Consider the following 18,249-nt stretch of genomic DNA (forward strand, 5'->3'; position numbering starts at 1 on the left):
TATTAACACTAAGGAAATCTCCAGGGAGTCTCACTGGGGGTTGAAAAAAAAAATATAGTGGGTTTGGCATACAGCTAATCAGCAATATTCCCTGGCAGACAGAAATAGGGAAAATGAGTAAACCTTGGTGAGGGGGTGTTACTAAAGGTCAAGGTTTGTTTCTGCGGGTTAATGTATTTTCTCTGTGGTTAGTGTTATCAGAATATATTGTTTTGATAGGAAATCTCTAAGAAGGTGGGAGACTTTTCAAAAAGAATATTTCTTTTTTAATGAAATTTTTCCAATTAGCAAAAAATCCACCTTTTCCCCTTCCCCTCTCTACCCTCACTGAGAGTGAAAGAAAAACAAAACCCTTATTACAAACATTTATAGTCAAACAAAACACGTTTTCACATTGGCCATCTGTTTTATCCATTATGTGTGTGTATGTGTATGTCAATCACATTCCACACTTAATCTTTCACCATTCTATCAGGAAGTGGATAGGATATTTTATTATTGAACATCTGGTGATGACCATGTGTAGAGTTGCCTTTTGGGTTATTGCAAAAGAGCCATTGCTGTGAGCAGCAAATGATTTTGTCAAAACTTTATTGGACCCTGCCCTGTTTCATTTTGTACTCCTAGGCCAAACTTGCTTAATATTCTAATTATCTTTTGACTTTCTACTTTAGCACTCTAGTCCCCTATGATGAAGGTGACATCTTTTTTTGGTGTTATTTCTAGAAGATGTTGTTGGTCTTCATAGAACTGAGCAACTTTGGCCTTTTGGCATTAGTAGTTGGAGCCTAGACTTGTATTCCTGTGATGTTGAATGGCTTGCCTTGGATTCAAAGACATTCTGTCTTTTTGAAATTATATCCTAGTCCTACTTTTCTCACCCATGACGATGGACTAGTGGAAAGAACACTAAGCTTGGAGCCTATCTATGTGGGCTTCAGTCTTGGATTTCCTGTTAACTGACGAGTGACTTTGAGTGAGTCATGTACCACAACATCTCAATTTTCCCTCACTTGACTATGAGCATTACTCCATTTCTTCTAAGAGATTCTTGCCTACAGTAATATATGTAATAATTACCTAAATTAAATTCAGTAGTTAGGTGGCACAGTGGATCGAGCATCTACTCTGAAGTCAGGAAGAATCATTTTCCTGAGTTTAAATTTGGTGTCGGACACTTACCTAGCTTTGTGGCTCTTGGTGTAGCAGTTAAAATTAGTTTCTCTGCTAAAAGTATTATATTTTATGAGGTTTATTAAAGATTAAGAAATAAAGAAAATACAAAATAAGAAAGCATGTACAACCTACATTTTGCTGGCTAGGTAAAGAGCTGCGTGTGCCCAGACGCGGAAGCCGAGAGAGAGAGAGAGAGAGAGAGAGAGAGAGAGAGAGAGAGAGAGAGAGAGAGAGAGAACTCAAGTAGGCGGAGAGTCCCTTTAAATAATAATTTGTGATCTCGCACTCAGGGAAATTAGAGAGAATTCTGGGAGCTAACAAGGACTTCTGGGGATTGAAGTCTGGGGTTCAAATCTCCATTTTTACATTGGCACTTAACCCTGTTTGCCTCAGGTCTTCATCTATAAAATGAGCTGGAGAAGGAAATGGCAAACCACTCCAGTATCTTTGCCAAGAAAACCCCAAATGAGACATGACTGAAACAATTGAACAAGGACAAAAACAACTGTCTCATTCATCTGTGAGACTTTATTTTTATGTATTCTCTTATTCTCATATCAGGGTTATGGATTGTAGAGAATTCCTGTGTCAGAGTCCTGGGCCCAATGTTCCAATCAGTCTGATGATCTTTGCATATCCATTATTTGTAGAAATTCCTAGGAATGTTTTCCCCCAATAAAACCTGATTAATTGATAAAAGTTTTCCTGCTTCAATGACCCTATTACTTATGGGGGTCAGAGGGGTTGAGTCTCAATGAACAAACTTCCTCACTTTTGATTCACCAATCAAAGATGTCATGGGATGTCTTAGAGAGGTGCTGAATAATAAGCTACCAAACCATATTTATAGATTTGTCTGACTTTTGAGGTCTTTGGTCATTGAGAGGGCCACTGACCTACTAATTAATTGGTTATATGCTAGCCTAATCAAATTAATATTCTTACCCAAAAACCAGTCTCTCAAAGGATTTTAATCTTAACACATCTAAATTCATTGATAACCAAGATATCAAAGTTTAAAACTCTATCTCCTGTTTGACCACATCCAGCTTAGATATTATGTTTCATAGATATTATGTTTCAAGTTCCTATGCAATATCTATATCTATATATGTATATGTATAAATATTTATTATCTTATTTATTATCATTTTTATCTTACCTTCGGTTTTAGGAAAAAACAATGTATTCAAGGTAGAAGCATTGTAAGGGCTAGCAAGGGGGTGTTAAGTGACTTGCCCAGGGTCACATAGCTAGGATTTATCTGAGGACAGATTTGAACCTAGGACCTCCTCTCTCTAGGTCTTGCTTTTGGTCCACTGAGCCACCTAGCTGTCCCCTACTTTGCAATATTGATCTTTGTAGCATTAGGCTTTGCTTTTGGCACCAGACACATCTGCAACTCAGCTTCCTTTTGGCTTTGGCCTAACCACTTCATTCTTTCTGTGTTTCTCTCTTAGTTTGTTGGATATCTTCTGACATGAAAGGCTCGTCTTCTGATGTCAGATCTTTTATCATTTTAATACTATTCATGAGGTTTTCTTGGTAAAGATATTGGGATGGCTAGCTATTTTCTACTCAAGTAGATTACCTTCTGTTTGAACTTTCCACTATAATTTGCATGTCTTAGGTAACCCTGAATAGTATAGCCCATAGATTGAGCTACATAATTTCCTCCACCATGAGAAGGCAGAGTATAAAAGTTGGCTTGAAGCTTAATATTAAAAAAACAAACAACCCAAGATCATGGAAACTAGTCCCAACATTTTGTTGCAAATAGAGGGAGAAGAAATGGAAGCAGTGCCAGATTTTATATTCTTGGGCTCAAAGATCACTGCAAATAACAACTGAAGCCATGAAATTAAAAGATGCTTTCTCCTTGGAAGGAAAGTGATGGAAAATCTGGACAGCATATTAATAAGTGGTGGAGACATCACTTTGTTGACAAAGATCCATATAATCATTGCTATGGTTTTTCAAGTAGTAATGTATAGCTATGAGCATTAAAATATAAAATAAATAAATATATTATATATATATTTATATATAGAAATAATATATATATATATAAATTAAAATATAAAAAAAGAAAGAAAAAAAGAAATAAAATAAAAAAGAAAGCTGGATGCTGCAATATTTGACACTTTTGAATTGTGGTGCTGGAAATTTTGAGAGTTCCTTGGGCAGCAAAGGAGATCAAATTAGTCAATACTTAAATAAATTAAATTAATAAATAAATTAATTTAGACTGTTTATTAGACTGTTTAAATTAGACTGTTTATTGGAAGGACAAATACTGAAGATAAAGCTTAAATACTTTAGCCACATTATGAGAAGACAGGGCTCATTGGAAAAGACTGTAATTTTGGGAAAGATCGAAGGCAAAAAGAGAAGGGGTTGACAGAAGATGAGATGAATAGATACTGTCATGGAAGCAAAAATGAGGTTAGACAGACTTAGGGAGCTAGTGGAGGATGGAAGGGCCTGCTGTGCTATGATCCATGGGGTCACAAAGAATCAGATACCAATGAACAACATCAAAGCATTTTTCATCATAAATCCTCTGGAATCATGGGTGATCAGAGTTCCTAAGTTTTACAAAGTAGTTTGTCTTTACAATATAGCCAGATAAAAACTAGTGCCAACTATAAAATGGCAATAATTAAAATTTAATGTGAAACAAAACTTAGTTAATAAATCAAATGTGAACTGATTGATGTCACACACTATTGAGTCATCTTTCCATGCTTGCTTATCATTGCATTTGAACATAATGTGTTCCTGCATATCATATTACTAATAACTGGGTTAATTAAAAAAAAAGAGCCCTTAACAAAATGGATAAAAGTATGAATAATTCCATGTAAAAAAGAAAAGCCTTATTACGTTGGAATAAAAATTTGATGTAATTTTGAATTTGAATTGGCATGAAATTGAATGGCATGAACATAGTTATAGTAACTCTAAAATAGGATTTGTCATAATGCCAAAATCTATAGTACAGAATATCATAAAATACATAAAGGCAAAATAAAAGAAAAGGCAAAGTTGCATCAGCTTTTTGTGGTTTGGGAAGAATGACAAGAAATAGAAACATTACAGTGATAGAATTGGGCCTTGTGGTATAACTTGATGACTGCAATCAAAAACACATTCCTCTTAGCAGAGAAATCATTCATACTACATCATAGTGGTGGTAATCTTAGAGCAAAGAAGGGCCATATAAGAGATATTATAAAGGTAAAAATCAATAGGATTAACAGATTGAATGATGTAGGGAAGAATATACCTATGTACATACATATACACACATACTATCTATGTCTGTTTGCCTATCTGTGCATTAACTATCTATCTGTCATCAACCAATGCTGAAACTATTGATTTCAGGATGAAGTAAATCCCTTTCTAGCCAAATTTCCAATCCAAGAAGTTTTGAATGCCATTAGGCTTTCTCTCATGTGTCAAAGTCTCTGGCACTGATTCCATCCTAGCAGAGATCTACAAGATAGGGAGTCCACTGCTCATGTAGAAACTGACTGAAATCAAAAGGCAAAAGGAAGTTATCACTTAGGTGATCAAGGATGCTTCTGCTACATCTCTATAAAGGAAAAAGAAACAGGTTGTTTTGTGATGATCACGAGGGGAGAGGGGTAGGGGGATGGTGATCTCTCTCTCTTAGTTTTTGCTGGTAAGATTCTTGCCAGAGCCCTCCTTGATTGGCTGATCCTTCATCTGAAAGATTGACATCTACTTGAGAGTCAGTGTGGCTTCAGAACGGTTTGAGGAATGGTCGATATGGTGTTTCATGACCATTAAGTCCAAAAGAAATGCCAAGAGCTGAAGGGAGGTCTGTTTGCAACATTTGTTGACCTGACCAAGCATTTGGTACTGTTAGTCATGAGGACTTGAGAAAAATCATGGCAAAATTTGGTTGCTTAGAAAAGTTCATCAGTATTATACACCAGTTTTAGATGGATGGCGTGCTTGTGCTATTTCTGGATGGAGGAGGATGCTCTCACCCATTCCCAGCCACCAATGGAGTAAAGCAGGCCTATGTACTTGCTCTCATGTCTTTTAGTGTGATGTTTTTGGTGATGTTGGATGCTTTCAATGAGGGTGAAAATGGCATCAAGGTCACCTACTGCACTGATAGTAAGCTATCTGACTTGAAAACATTATGAGCCAAGACTAACAGAGGAGTCAGTCAGTGTGTTCACCAATGCCTGGTCATTCAGGGCAGCCTCTGAAGCTGAGATGCAACAGAGAGACAGATTGATTCTCTGTTGATTATGCTTATTTTAGCCTGATAATCAATACTAAGAAAACAGAGATTTTCCATCCCTCAGCATAGCATCATCCATATGTGGAACCACTGGTTCTAGCCAATGGAGAAATTTTGAATGCTGTGGATAAATTTACTTACCATAGCAATATGCTTTCCAGGGATGTCTGCATAGGTGATAAGAATGGTGCATGAATGGCCTGAGCTACCTCAGCATGGGAGGCTCTGAAAGAAAGTGTGGGAGAAAAAGATATTAGGCTGCCAACCTGAAGGTCTTTAGAGACTTTGTGCTAATTTCACTGTTGGGTGAAACCTGGACAGTTTTTGAGTGCCATACCAAAAAACGGAACCACTTCCATTTGAATTGTCTTAGAAAGATTCTGAAGATTTCCTGGCAAGCCAAGGTACACTGAGGTCCTCTCGAGCTTAATTGCTAAGCATTTAATTTCTATCATAGAGAGTGTAACTCTAATGGACTGACCATTTAGGTAAGTATGCCAAAACCTAAAAAAAATTTTATGGAGAGCTTGAATAAAGTAAACATTCACATGGAGGTCAGAAGAAATGCTACAAGGGCACTCTCAAGATCTCTTTGAAGAGCTTGAATATTAGATATGAGACTTGGGATACACTACCACAGGACTGTCTATCATGGCATGCCCACATGAAAGAAGGTGCTGTGCTGTATGAGCAAAGCAGGATTGTAGTAGGTCAAAAGACACCTACGACATGCAAATTTAGACATTTCCATGTTCATATGGCCATTTGTGCTCAACCTGTGATTGAAACTTCCAAGCTTGCATTGGTCTGATCAACCACAGTTAATCGCACTGTATCCTGACCCCAGAATTGTGATATCCTATTTGAGTATGAAGGATGAGCAACAAACCTCTCTCTCTCTCTCTCTCTCTCTCTCTCTCTCTCTCTCTCTCTCTCTCTCCTCCCTCCCTCCATCCATCTCTCTCTCTCTCCCTCCTTCCCTTCCCCTTCCTCTCTCTCTCTCTCTCTCTCTCTCTCTCTCTCTCTCTCTCTCTCTCTCTCTCTCTCTCTCTCTCCCCTCCTTCTCTCTCCTCTTTCTCTTTCTCTCCCCCCTCTCTCCTTCTCCTCCTCCCCCCCTCCTCCTCCCTCTCCCTCTCCCCCCCTCTCCTCCCATTAGATTATGAGCTTTTCAAAAACAACTCTCTTAACTTTATTTTTATCCTCAAACTAGTAATCAATAGTCCTGCCAATATATCAAGGTCCTTTAAGCTCATTGTTGTAGACCTGTTCATCCTTTTCAATTTTTAGGTTTTAGAGCTAGCATACAGCTAATCAGCAATATTCCCTGGCAGACAGAAATAGGGAAAATGAGTAAACCTTGGTGAGGGGGTGTTACTAAAGGTCAAGGTTTGTTTCTGCTGGTTAATGTATTTTCTCTGTGGTTAGTGTTATCAGAATATATTGTTTTGATAGGAAATCTCTAAGAAGGTGGGAGACTTTTCAAAAAGAATATTACCTTCCATCTTGGAGTCAATACTGTGTATTGGCTCCAAGGCAGAAGAGTGGTAAGGGCTAGGCAATGGGGGTCAAGTGACTTGCCCAGGGTCACACAGCTAGGAAGTGTTTGAGGCCACATTTGAACCCAGGATCTCCCATATCTGGGTCTGGCTCTCAATCCACTGAGCCACTCAGCTGCCCCTAGAGTTTATCTTTTGTAAGAAAAATGCTGTGCTTTAGAGAGGGGGAAAAAGAGAAGTTGAAAGACAGATTCTTCTATGGGCATAAGATCAAAACTCTTGCAAGGCCAACTGCCACTGATAAGTTGAGTCCTTCATAAAGGAAAAGGTATGGGAAGGGAAATTGATAGGAACCTTAAATATCAATCGGTTTTTGGTAAGGATAAATTAACTATTGGAATTGAAAATAATGAAGGTCATTCTCCATGCATTTGTCTAGACCAGTGGTTCTCAACCTCTCAATTTGTAGCAATGAAAATACATAATGCATATCAGGTATTTACATTCCGAATCATAACTGTAGCAAAATTACACTTTTGAAGTAGCCACCAAAATAATTTTTTGGTTTGGGGTCACTGCAACATGAGGAACTGTATTGCGGGGTCACAGCATTAGCAAGGTTGAGAACCATTGGTCGAAGAGTTCCATGATTTGAAGAGTGAGATGACTACAAAAGAGAAAGATTCAGAGTGAAAATAATTACCATTAGGAATTTGGAATTATCTTGAATGAACAAGTTTTTTAAAGCTTAGAATTACCTCCATTAGCATCTCTGATATAGTTCCAAACATAAATTGTACTTCTTCCCCAAATCTGGTTTATATAAAATGAGCACATATAATTGTCATTGTCTTTCTGTATATATATATGTATATACACACATATGTATACATACACACAGTACACACATATATATTTTTCCAATTCTTTTAAAAATCATATCTTTTATTATGATGAAAAAATCCTCAACAAGTGAGTATTTCTATTCTACAAAGTATGGAAGATAGGATTGCACAGGAAACTATATATCTTACATACAATTTGTTTTTTTCTTTTAAGGTAATTTAATTTTAGAGATATATTTTATTGTTGGACTGAAGTATGTAGTTAAGTTTCTGTTCTTTTATGTGATTAAAAGTACCTCTGAGTTTTAAAGTCTGATCTTGTACCACTGACCTGCCTTCTTTTTTTTCCCCAGCTACCCTTGAATAGTGCAAATGAATTGTATGAATTACGTATCACTGGAAATGCTCAGGGTCGAACTTTGTTCTCTGATAAAACCCATTTGATTTTTGAGACCAAGAGATTAACTGTCTTCATCCAAACCGACAAGTTCCTTTACAAACCAAAACAAGAGGTGAAATTTCGTATTGTCACTCTCTTCTCTGACCTCAAGCCATATAAAACTGCTGTAGATCTCCTAATTAAGGTAAGCATCATTTGGAAATATGACAGCAAACTCCAGCCTTTGACTTTGCATTTGAAGGGAATCTCTATTAACAAATAGGAAAAGGGGGAAAAAAATACTGGCCTTGGATTCAGAAGAACTGAAGCCAAATACTCAGTTTTTATACTTGGCCTCGAAAAGTCACTTTGCTTTCCAAATCTCAGTTGACTGATCTCTATCTTAAGTTTTTAAGAGAAGAAGACTTTATAAGCTTGAAAGCACTAAAGAACTGGGGTTCCTTATTTTTAACAATAGGATGCTTTGGGTCTTATTTTATTTTTATTCTATTTGTTACACATAGAATCAAATCAAGTCATCTTGTGAACAAATTATGAATCATTCACTATATGCCACGTTCTGGGCTAAGCACTAGAGATAAAAAAAAGGCAAAAAGTAGTTCCGCTCCTTAAGGAATTTAAGAGTCTAAGGAGGAAGACAACATGCAGACAACTGTACAAATGAGATGGGTTTTTCAGTTGTTCTCAGTTGTGTTTGATTCTTTGTGACTCTATTTGGGGTTTTAAAGATACTAGAGTGGTTTGTCATTTCCTTCTCTAGCTCATCTTTTTTTTTTCTTTTTAAAATGAGAAAACAGAGGCAAAAAAGGTGAAGTGACTTGCCCAGGGCCACTTGTCTAGTAAGTATCTGAGACTGGATTTGAGCTCAGATCTTCTTGACTCCATGCCAAGCACTGTAACTACCATGCCACCTAGCTGCTCCAAATAAGAAATAGACATAGATACAGGGAAAGCACTAATATACATATTAAAGGAGAGTCGAGAAGGGCTTCTTGCCAAGGGTGATATTCATAGAATATTTTAAATTAATTTAAATTTATTTTTAAACATTTTATTTAATTGGTAATTAAGAAAATTTTCCCATGGTTACATGATTCATGTTTTTTTCCCCTCCCCTCCTCCCACCCCCCTCCTGTAGCCAACACTCAATTCTCCTGGGTTTTACAGATACTTATAGAATCTCAGAGTTGGAAGGGATCTTAAAAGCTGTCGAGTCCAGATTTTCTCAGTGTAGCCTCTGTTGGTCAAAGAAAACTCATGAGTAGAGGAGGCACCTTTGTTGATTTTGAAGGGTCTTGATTATGAGGCTGGAGACTTGTGATCTGTCCCAGCTTTTGCTGCAATTTCCTGTGACATCTTTCAGTTTCCTTTTATAAGAGAGAGACATCTGCTGACCTTGTGGAATACTTCTGATGATTAATACAACATGGAAGACAAATGTAGGTCTTCTGGACTATAACTTGCTGTTTCTGTTGTTGTTTCAGAGTTAGCAGCTCTGTGAATTTGTGGCAACCCTCCATATCACATTGCTTGTAATGGAAGTTTAATATCATTATCAGTATTTCCATATTGAGCTTTGCAGACAGAGCAGAGTAGGGGAGATAGAAGTATTTTTATATGCCCATCATGGTACGTGATTCTGTAGAACACAGCTTAAGAATATTGAAGGAAAGATAGACAAAGAGTTAGCAAAAAGCTATAAATCAAGAGGTGACGGGGAAACGAGATGCAATTGTCTAGATACAGCTGGAGGTGAGACAACAGGAGGGCAAAAGGAGAGAGGTTTTCTTTCAAAATATGATGAATGATTTTCTGCCATTTTATGAGTTTTTTTTCCCTTCTAAAATCCTTATCTTCTGTCTCAAAATTGATAATGAGTATTGGTTCCAAAGCAGAAGAGTGGTAATGGATAGACAATGGGGGTTAAGTGATTTGCCCAGGGTCACACAGTTAGGAAGTGTCTGAAGCTAGATTTGAACCCAGGACCTTCTATTTCCAGTGGAACTCAATCTAACAAGCCACTTACCTTTCCCTCATTCTATAGAAGTTTGCTGGTAATCTACTCTAAGGGGAAGTTCTGACTGCGCTTTGGAATGTCATTAATCATCACTAAATAGCTAGGTGGCATAGTGGATAGAGTACTGGGCATGGAGTTAGGAAGACCTGAGTTCAAATCTAGTCTCAGTCTAACTATGTGACTAGGACTTATCTTCCCAGAATTATTGAGGAACAAATGAGAATATTAGTAGAGTACTTTGTAGTATTAGGCACTTAATGAATGCTTGGTCCTTCCCCATTTACAAAAGGAGGTATATTTATATATACATTACAAAAGGAGGTATAATTATAGCTTCTTCCCCTCTTCCCAGAAATGGCTGTGTTAAATAATTCAAAAGAATTCACATGTCAATTTTTTAAATTATAGGACCCCAAATCAAATTTGATTCAACAGTGGTTGGATGAGCAAGGTGACCTTGGAGTTATTTCCAAAACATTTCGACTATCTTCAAATCCAATAGTTGGTGATTGGTCTATTCAAGCACGAGTGAATGTAAGTACAATTTTGATCTTTTTCAGAAACATGTCTAAGGATTTCAGTATATTTGGAGGGGAAAAAATCTATCCATAATCATTCATGTGATGGTAATTTTTTCATTTATGAGAAGGAACAGAAACAAAGACTAATGAAGTTTAAAAGAGCTAGAAAATTTGAGGTGTTTCACTTAAACAAAACAAAACACCTTTTACCTTCCATCTTAGAATCAACCCTGAGTATTGGTTCCAAGGCAGAAGAGTAGTAAGAGTCAGGCAATTAGGGTTAAGTAACTTAAGCCTAGGTCACACCACTAGGAAGAGGTCACATTTGAACTCAGACTCTTCCAGTCCCAAACCTGGCTCTTAATCCACTGAGCCACCTACCTGCCCCAGAGTTTTTACTTTTAACTGATTACTTTTCATAAATCTGGCTATGTTGTCATTAGAACTTCCTTTTATATTTTATTACTTTTTACAATAATTCTGAGATTAATGTAAAGTGAGGACTATATAAATATATACTTCTTGTATGATTTATTAAACAGATAATAATTAAGGAATTAAGGCTATATAGCTATAGTATGAGAAATTTGGGATCTTATAGGATTTGTTTTTACTGATAAATGTCTGGCTGATGCCAATCTTGTACTAATACAGCTACTTTAACTCTTTAAAACATTGTCTAATAAGCAATATTTAGCAATTCAATTCCACCAATGTTAATTAACCATTTATTGTGAGCTGTGGGGTAGTATAAAGTAGAAATTGATGAGATAAAAACATAAACCTTGTTTACCTAAGTTAACCACTCCCAAACTCACACAGATTTAATTTAATTTAAGCTCATTGGATTTAGACTTGGAAGGGACCTTTATTTCAACTTTCTTATTTTTTTAGATGAGAAAACAAACTCAGAGAGATGATATGTCTTGTCTAAGGTTGTTTAGGTAGTGAGTATCAATGTCGGGATTCAAATCTAGGCCCTTGGAATAATGGGAAGAGTACTTCATTTGGAATCAGAGAATCCAAGTTAAAATCTCAGCTTTTCTACTTACTACCAGTGTAATCTTGGGCAGCTAAGTGGTACAGTGAATAGAGTGTGGGGCCTCAAAACAGGAAGTCCTGAGTTCAAATCAGGCCACAGACAACTTGCTAACTGTGTGACCATGAGCTTTGTTTCCTTGATTTTTAAAATATTAGATTTTTTCCAATTACATGTAAATGCAATTTTTAATAATCTTTTTCTGACATTTTGCCCCCCATATTTTTTCCCCAATTCACTTCTCTACCACCTGTTTGAGATGGCAGGTAATATGATATGGGTTTTACCTGTGCTATCATACAATATGTATTTCCATGTTTGTCATGTTGTAAAAGAAGACACATAGCTCTTATTAAAAAAAAAATAAACAAAAACTCGTGAAGGGAATAAAGTGAAAAATGGTCTGCTTCCATGTGCATTCAGACTCATCAATTACTTCTATGGTGGTGGAAAGCCTTTTTCATCATGAGTCTCTTGGAAAAGTCTTAGATCCTCACGTTACTGATAATATGTTATTATATATTTTATTTATAATGTAATATATGATAATATATTATAATTTATTATGTTATTTATATTATATTATAATCTATTATGTTATTTATAGTAATATTATAACAACAATATAATTTTTAATAATATATTACATATTGTATATTATAATTAATAATATGATTACTATATTATTTAATTATAGTAATATAATATAATAATAATTATTATTGTGAGGATTAAATGAGATCATATTTGTAAAGTTCTTAACACAGTACCTGGAACCTAGTAGGTATTTAATTCAAGGTTATTCCTTTCCTACACTATGTATATATACTCTTTCACTCTTGCTACATTGCCTTCTCAATTTTAGAGATCATTAGTCCATCCATAACCCGAGTTGGAATCCCTTGTATACTATCTTTGGGAAGTGGGTGTTTAGCCTTAGCTTGAAGACCTCCTGTGATAGGGAAACTGCCACCTCCTGAGAGCCTATTTCAGTTCTGGACAGATTTAGCTGTTCTAAAGTTTTTCCTCATTCCAAGCTAAAATCTGCCTCTCTTTAGCATTTACCCATTGTTCTTACCTCTGTTTGTGGACTAGAGCAGAATGAATGCAATTCCTTTTTCATATACAAGCCCTTAAGAAGCTTGAGGGCATCATGTTCTTTCTTAGTATTCACTTCCATACCTGAAATATTCCTGCTTCCTTCTCTATCTTTATATGACACTGTCTGTAGCTCTCTCAGCATCCTGGCTGCTCCTTTCTGAGCTGGTTTCTGTTTGTCGATGGCTGTCAGAAATAGGGAATCTAGAGCTTAGCATAGTATTCTAGTGGTGGTCCGGACAGAACAGAATATCAGGGAATCATTATTCTCTTCTGTACACTATGCCTCTCTTTCCCCAAGTAATTTAGGATCACATTCACTTTCTTGGCTGTCATGTCAGATTGTTGAATTCTTTGTTTGGTTATTTCAGTTGTGACCTATTTAGGGTGATCTCATTTGGGGTTTTCTTGGCAAAGATACTGGAGTGGTTTGCCATTTCCTTCACTAGGCAATTTTACAGATGAGGGGGACTGAGGCAAACAGGGGTAAGTGACTTGCCTAGGATCCCATAGCTAATAAGTGTCTGAGGCTAGATTTGAACTAAAATCTTTCTGCCTTCATGCCCAGCTCTCTATCCACTGCACCACCGAGCTGTAGAATTCTAGCCTGTTCCTATCAATTTTAACCTCCCTTTTCCATGTTAGTTATTCTTCTCAGTTTTTGTGTTATGTGTAAATTTGATAAGTATTCCATCCGTGCCTGCATCAGAGTTATTGATGAAAAATGTTGGACAGCACAGGGCCAAGGAGAGACTGGGGCATTCAAATCAAGGAAGATTCCCTCTCTAGATTGACCAATCTTGGAGCATAGCCATAAAATTAGTTCTGAAGCTACCAGTCCATATTATTTTCTAGCCTTTCATTTCTTTCTTTCTTTTTTAAAACTCTTACTTTCTGTCTTAAAATTAATACTAAATAGTAGTTCCAAGGCAGAAGAATGCTAAAAATTAGGCAACTGGAGTTAAATGGCTTGCCCAGGGTCACACATGTAGAAAATGTTATTGTTGTTTGGTTGTTTTTCAATCTTGTCCAACTTGTACCTCATTTGGGGTTTTCTTGGCAAAGATACTAGAGTGGTTTATCATTTCCTTTACCAGCTGATTTTAAAAATTAGGAAACTGAGGCAAAGAGGCTTCAGTGACTTACTCAGGAGTCCTATACTTTAGGAAAACCACTTTGGTGATCAGGTAGAAGATAAAGTGGAGGGAGGACAGTGTGGAAGCAGGGAGACCAATTAGATGTCTGCTGCAATAGCCAGATGAAAGATGAAGAAAACTCGAACAAGAGTAGTGACTACATTAATGGAAAAAAATGGGCAGGGGCAAGGGATGTTGTGGAAACTTTCCTGATGCCAGGCCCCATCGGACCTGTAGCGGCTATGTTCCCCCTTTGTGACTACTGCTTCCTTTTCTAAATGATCAGAAAACCTTCCCTTTAAAAATATATTCCAGAATTCTACCAGCTAAGCTTAATGGTTTTAAATTTGAAGACTTATTTCTGAGACTCAATTTCTGTTTCTTTTTGAAGAAACTGAAATGACATTTTTCTATGCAGATCTTTAACACTACTTTTATTCTCCATAATTTCCCAAAGATTATTTACTGTAGCTTCCTTATGACATTTGACAATTCTTTCAGTTCTCTGGTAGACAGATCATCTGACTTTTGTGACATGAATTTATTGAAGGCAATTATGTACTCTTATCTCTCTTCACTTTTCTTAAGTTAATCATTTTTGTTTTATCCCTTCTTGTCCAAAGATCATTCATTCTCCTTGTTAGAGAAAAGAGAGTTAAAGTAAAGATTGTGTAGTTCATTCCTTCTATCAGCTTTTAATATTGTCCCTTCTACCATGAGCAGGGAACCCATTCCTTTTATGATTTAATGTTTCTGTCTTATAATGGGCAGTGTGGTGGATGAAAGATAAAATAAGTGAGGAAACAAAAGTTCAAATTTCTGACATTTTGATTTATTAATCAAGGCATGGAAGTTGCCTGGGACCAGGCTCCTCCCTCAGTTTACCCTTTTAATTTCAAGTCTATTTGTACCTTCCTTCTCTCCACATATTCTATGATCTAGCAACACTAGCCTTCTTGCTATTTTCCCCAATTTAGTTCCTTCTCTCTCCTCACTTCTTCCTTGCTTTCCTTCAAGACCCTCAGCTCAAATCATACCTTCTGTAGGAGACCTTCTCTGGTCCTCCTCATGGCTAGTACTTTCCCTCTGAGATTGTCTTCATCGATTCTGTATATACATGTACCTAGTTTTTGCATGCTTTCTCTCTGATTAAGGCTGTGAACTTCTTAAAGCCAGAGACTGTGTTTCTGTCTCTCTTTATATCCTCAAAACAGTGCCTGGCATATAGTAATCATTTAATGAATGCTTGTTAATTGACTGCTTCTGTTTTGTATATCATCACTGAAATGTTTTTCACCATGTATGCTTCTCCTTTAAGGTTAAGAATTTCTTCACTTGTGTTTACCTTCTTAATATGTGGTGTTGTTACACTGCCCCCTTTATTCTGTACCTTTTCAGTAAAGTATATATCTCATTAACAGCCTTCTTTTATTTGCTTCTGTGAAATTTCTTGTAATTCAATTTGACCCAGTTAATGTAATAATGTTTACTTGTAGTTTTCTTTAGTTCTTGGATTTGAATGGGCTAAGGCAAGGTAAAAGTTATACATCCAATGAGGTATGAATTAATCAGAATCTGTTGTTCAGTTTTCATTAGTTGGGTGAAAAAGCTTCAAACGAAGAGAATATCAGTGCTAATGTCTATTTGAGAATCAAAATACCAGTCAATCAAAGGTCCGTGTACCGAGCTGCTATTCAGAGTGTGAGGATCTTAATGTAAAAAGGATGCAAAATAAATGAAAAAAAAAAGCCTTTTTAGTTTATCAATGAGTATAAGATTTACACAGTATTTCTTATAAGTAATTTTAAGCTAATTTTGATTATGTTCACACATTTTAATTATATTTTTACAGTTTAGTTTAAGCATATTAATAATAAACATTTATATAACTAAAGTTTACAAAGCCATATACCATCTCATTTATTCCAGTAGTCATGTAAGTGCTACAGATAATATTATATCCATTTTACATATTAGGAAATGACTGATGGAAAAGGTTATGTGAATTGCTCAGCTGCCATATCTAGTCATTGTCTGAGGAGAACCTAAATCATTTTCTCCAGATTCTAAGTCTGGTATTGTTGCAACTACACCATGTGGCTGTTTGGAGAAATGACAACAGTCCATAATGTTCTTTCTCTTTGAAGAAACTAGCAGTCAGCTTTGAAAAAACTTCTAAAAATGTTCAAAATCATCAGAAAATTGGTCCATTTATATGATTTGTGTCCTCTGTAGAGAGGGACACACACAAACATATATAAAAACACATAGTCTCTGAACAGGGAAATTGTTGTTCATTCATTTCAGTTGTGTGCAACTTTTTGACCCTTTTTTGAAGTTTTCTTGACAAAGATACTTGAGTGGTCTTCTGCAGCTTATTTTACAGATGAAGAATCGAGAGAAGCAGGGTTAAGTGACTTGCCCAGGATCACATAGCTAGGAACTGTCCGAGACTGGACTTGGACTCATGAATATGAGTCTTCTTGATTTCAAGTACAGTGCTCTGTCCACTATGCCCATTGCCCAAATGGAGAAATACAAGTTTCCAAATGAGCAATTCATGTTCTTTTAATATTTCTTTTGGAAGGAGTGATTACAGATTTTATTTAAAATACTATTTATTGAGGACAACTGTCTTAAGATTATATAAAATGTAGTATATAACTTTGGCTAGAAATGGAAGACATTATAAAAATTAAAATTAAATCAAATTCAGGAACATTGTCCCCCTATTGGTACAGATGATTGTGATAAACTAGGACTCTGTTCAGAAAAATGATTACAACTGATAATTTAAAGGATACTTTATATTTAAAAAGGAAATTTTTAAAGTGGTTCTAGTGTTTGTAATCATGGTTCCATGATTAAGGAATGTAACTAGATCTTTTTAAAAGAGTATGTGAGGTCCTAGGTTCAAATCTGACCTCAGACACTTCCCAGTTGTGTGACCTTGGGCAAGTCACTTAACCCCCATTGCCTAGCCCTTACCACTCTTCTGCCTTGGAGCCAATACACAGTATTGACTCCAAGATGGAAGGTAAGGGTTTATTAAAAAAAAAAAAAGATTATGTGAAAGACGTGTCAGAATAGAGATTCTGAGTTTCTACATTTAAAGAATGGTTTTGAAATTGGTTCTTCTATTTTGTTCTTTTTAGTAGGGATAGTGGTGGGAAATAATTTTTTTGATCTTCCAGATTGACTACCCTATTCTAAATGTGAAGAGGAAATAATATGTCTAATAACAATGCACAGAAACTTAGTTTATTTGAAATCTCCTTAAAGCATTGGAAAGTCAGGAGAACTGAGTTTGAATTCCATCCCATATATTTACTAGATATATGCTTCTCTTAACCTTAATTTCCTCATCTGTAAGATGGGTTTAATAATACTTGTGCTTATTCATAGAGTTGTTATGAGACTTAAGAATGTTTATAGCATTAAAGTGCTTTGTAAACTCTCAAGCTTCTTTTATATGTCAGTCATTAATCTTAACGGAATAAGACATGGTTCTTGACCAATATAAAATATTCTTAGGTATAATGGAGATTTTATAATATTTGATCATTATAACTTAAAAAAAAATCTCATCACTTCTAATTCAGTAAATATTAACCACAACTCTTAGATGGCATGGTTTTCGTGACCGTCAGAGCTGATAATATAAGACATTTATATTTTCACAATATGATGAAGCAATAATGGGCAGAATCATTTATATTTGCATTCAAATGAGTGAGAATGATAAATCCTATAGAGTGGTTACATATATTTGAATTCAAACACTATTTGAAGTTTTAATTATACAAAGCATAGAAATTGGTTCTATCCCAATGGAAATATGCTGTGACCTCTTAATGGAATTTGTCGTTTGTACTAATGGGGATCTAGCTATGGTATGATACGCTATGAATGGAGACTTTTTTTTTTCTTGAAAGGACCACTGTAGTAGTTCAAGAGTCAACATGTTATGGAGAGAATGCACGTTAAAAGACCACAACCTACCAAAGGTTTTATAACTTATAATTTAAAACCAAATATTGGGAAAGTACTTGTAACTTGGCAGGATTTATGACAAATCATTAAGAAATATGTGAGAAAACCACAGGATGGATTGCGCCAGAATAATAACACCCATGATATAATAGAGTGGTGTTGGTTAAATATCCCTTGAAACACTTCTGGTGTTAGCAAGGGGTTAAGTATTTTTTGTAAGCATATGATAATTTCTGTCAGATG

General features: G+C 35.9%; 1 protein-coding gene across 1 annotated transcript in view; it reads left to right on the plus strand.

Moving 5' to 3' along the window:
* CD109 (CD109 molecule) overlaps nt 1-18,249 on the plus strand; it is a 187,702-nt gene that overhangs the window by 47,440 nt on the left and 122,013 nt on the right. Inside the window, exons 4-5 of the mRNA XM_007484202.3 lie at nt 8,156-8,386; nt 10,628-10,753. Coding sequence (XP_007484264.1) covers nt 8,156-8,386; nt 10,628-10,753 — 357 coding nt within the window. The remainder of the gene's footprint in view (nt 1-8,155; nt 8,387-10,627; nt 10,754-18,249) is intronic.

This window comes from Monodelphis domestica, chromosome 2 (genome assembly GCF_027887165.1).
Source record: "Monodelphis domestica isolate mMonDom1 chromosome 2, mMonDom1.pri, whole genome shotgun sequence".
Classification (NCBI taxonomy): domain Eukaryota; kingdom Metazoa; phylum Chordata; class Mammalia; order Didelphimorphia; family Didelphidae; genus Monodelphis; species Monodelphis domestica.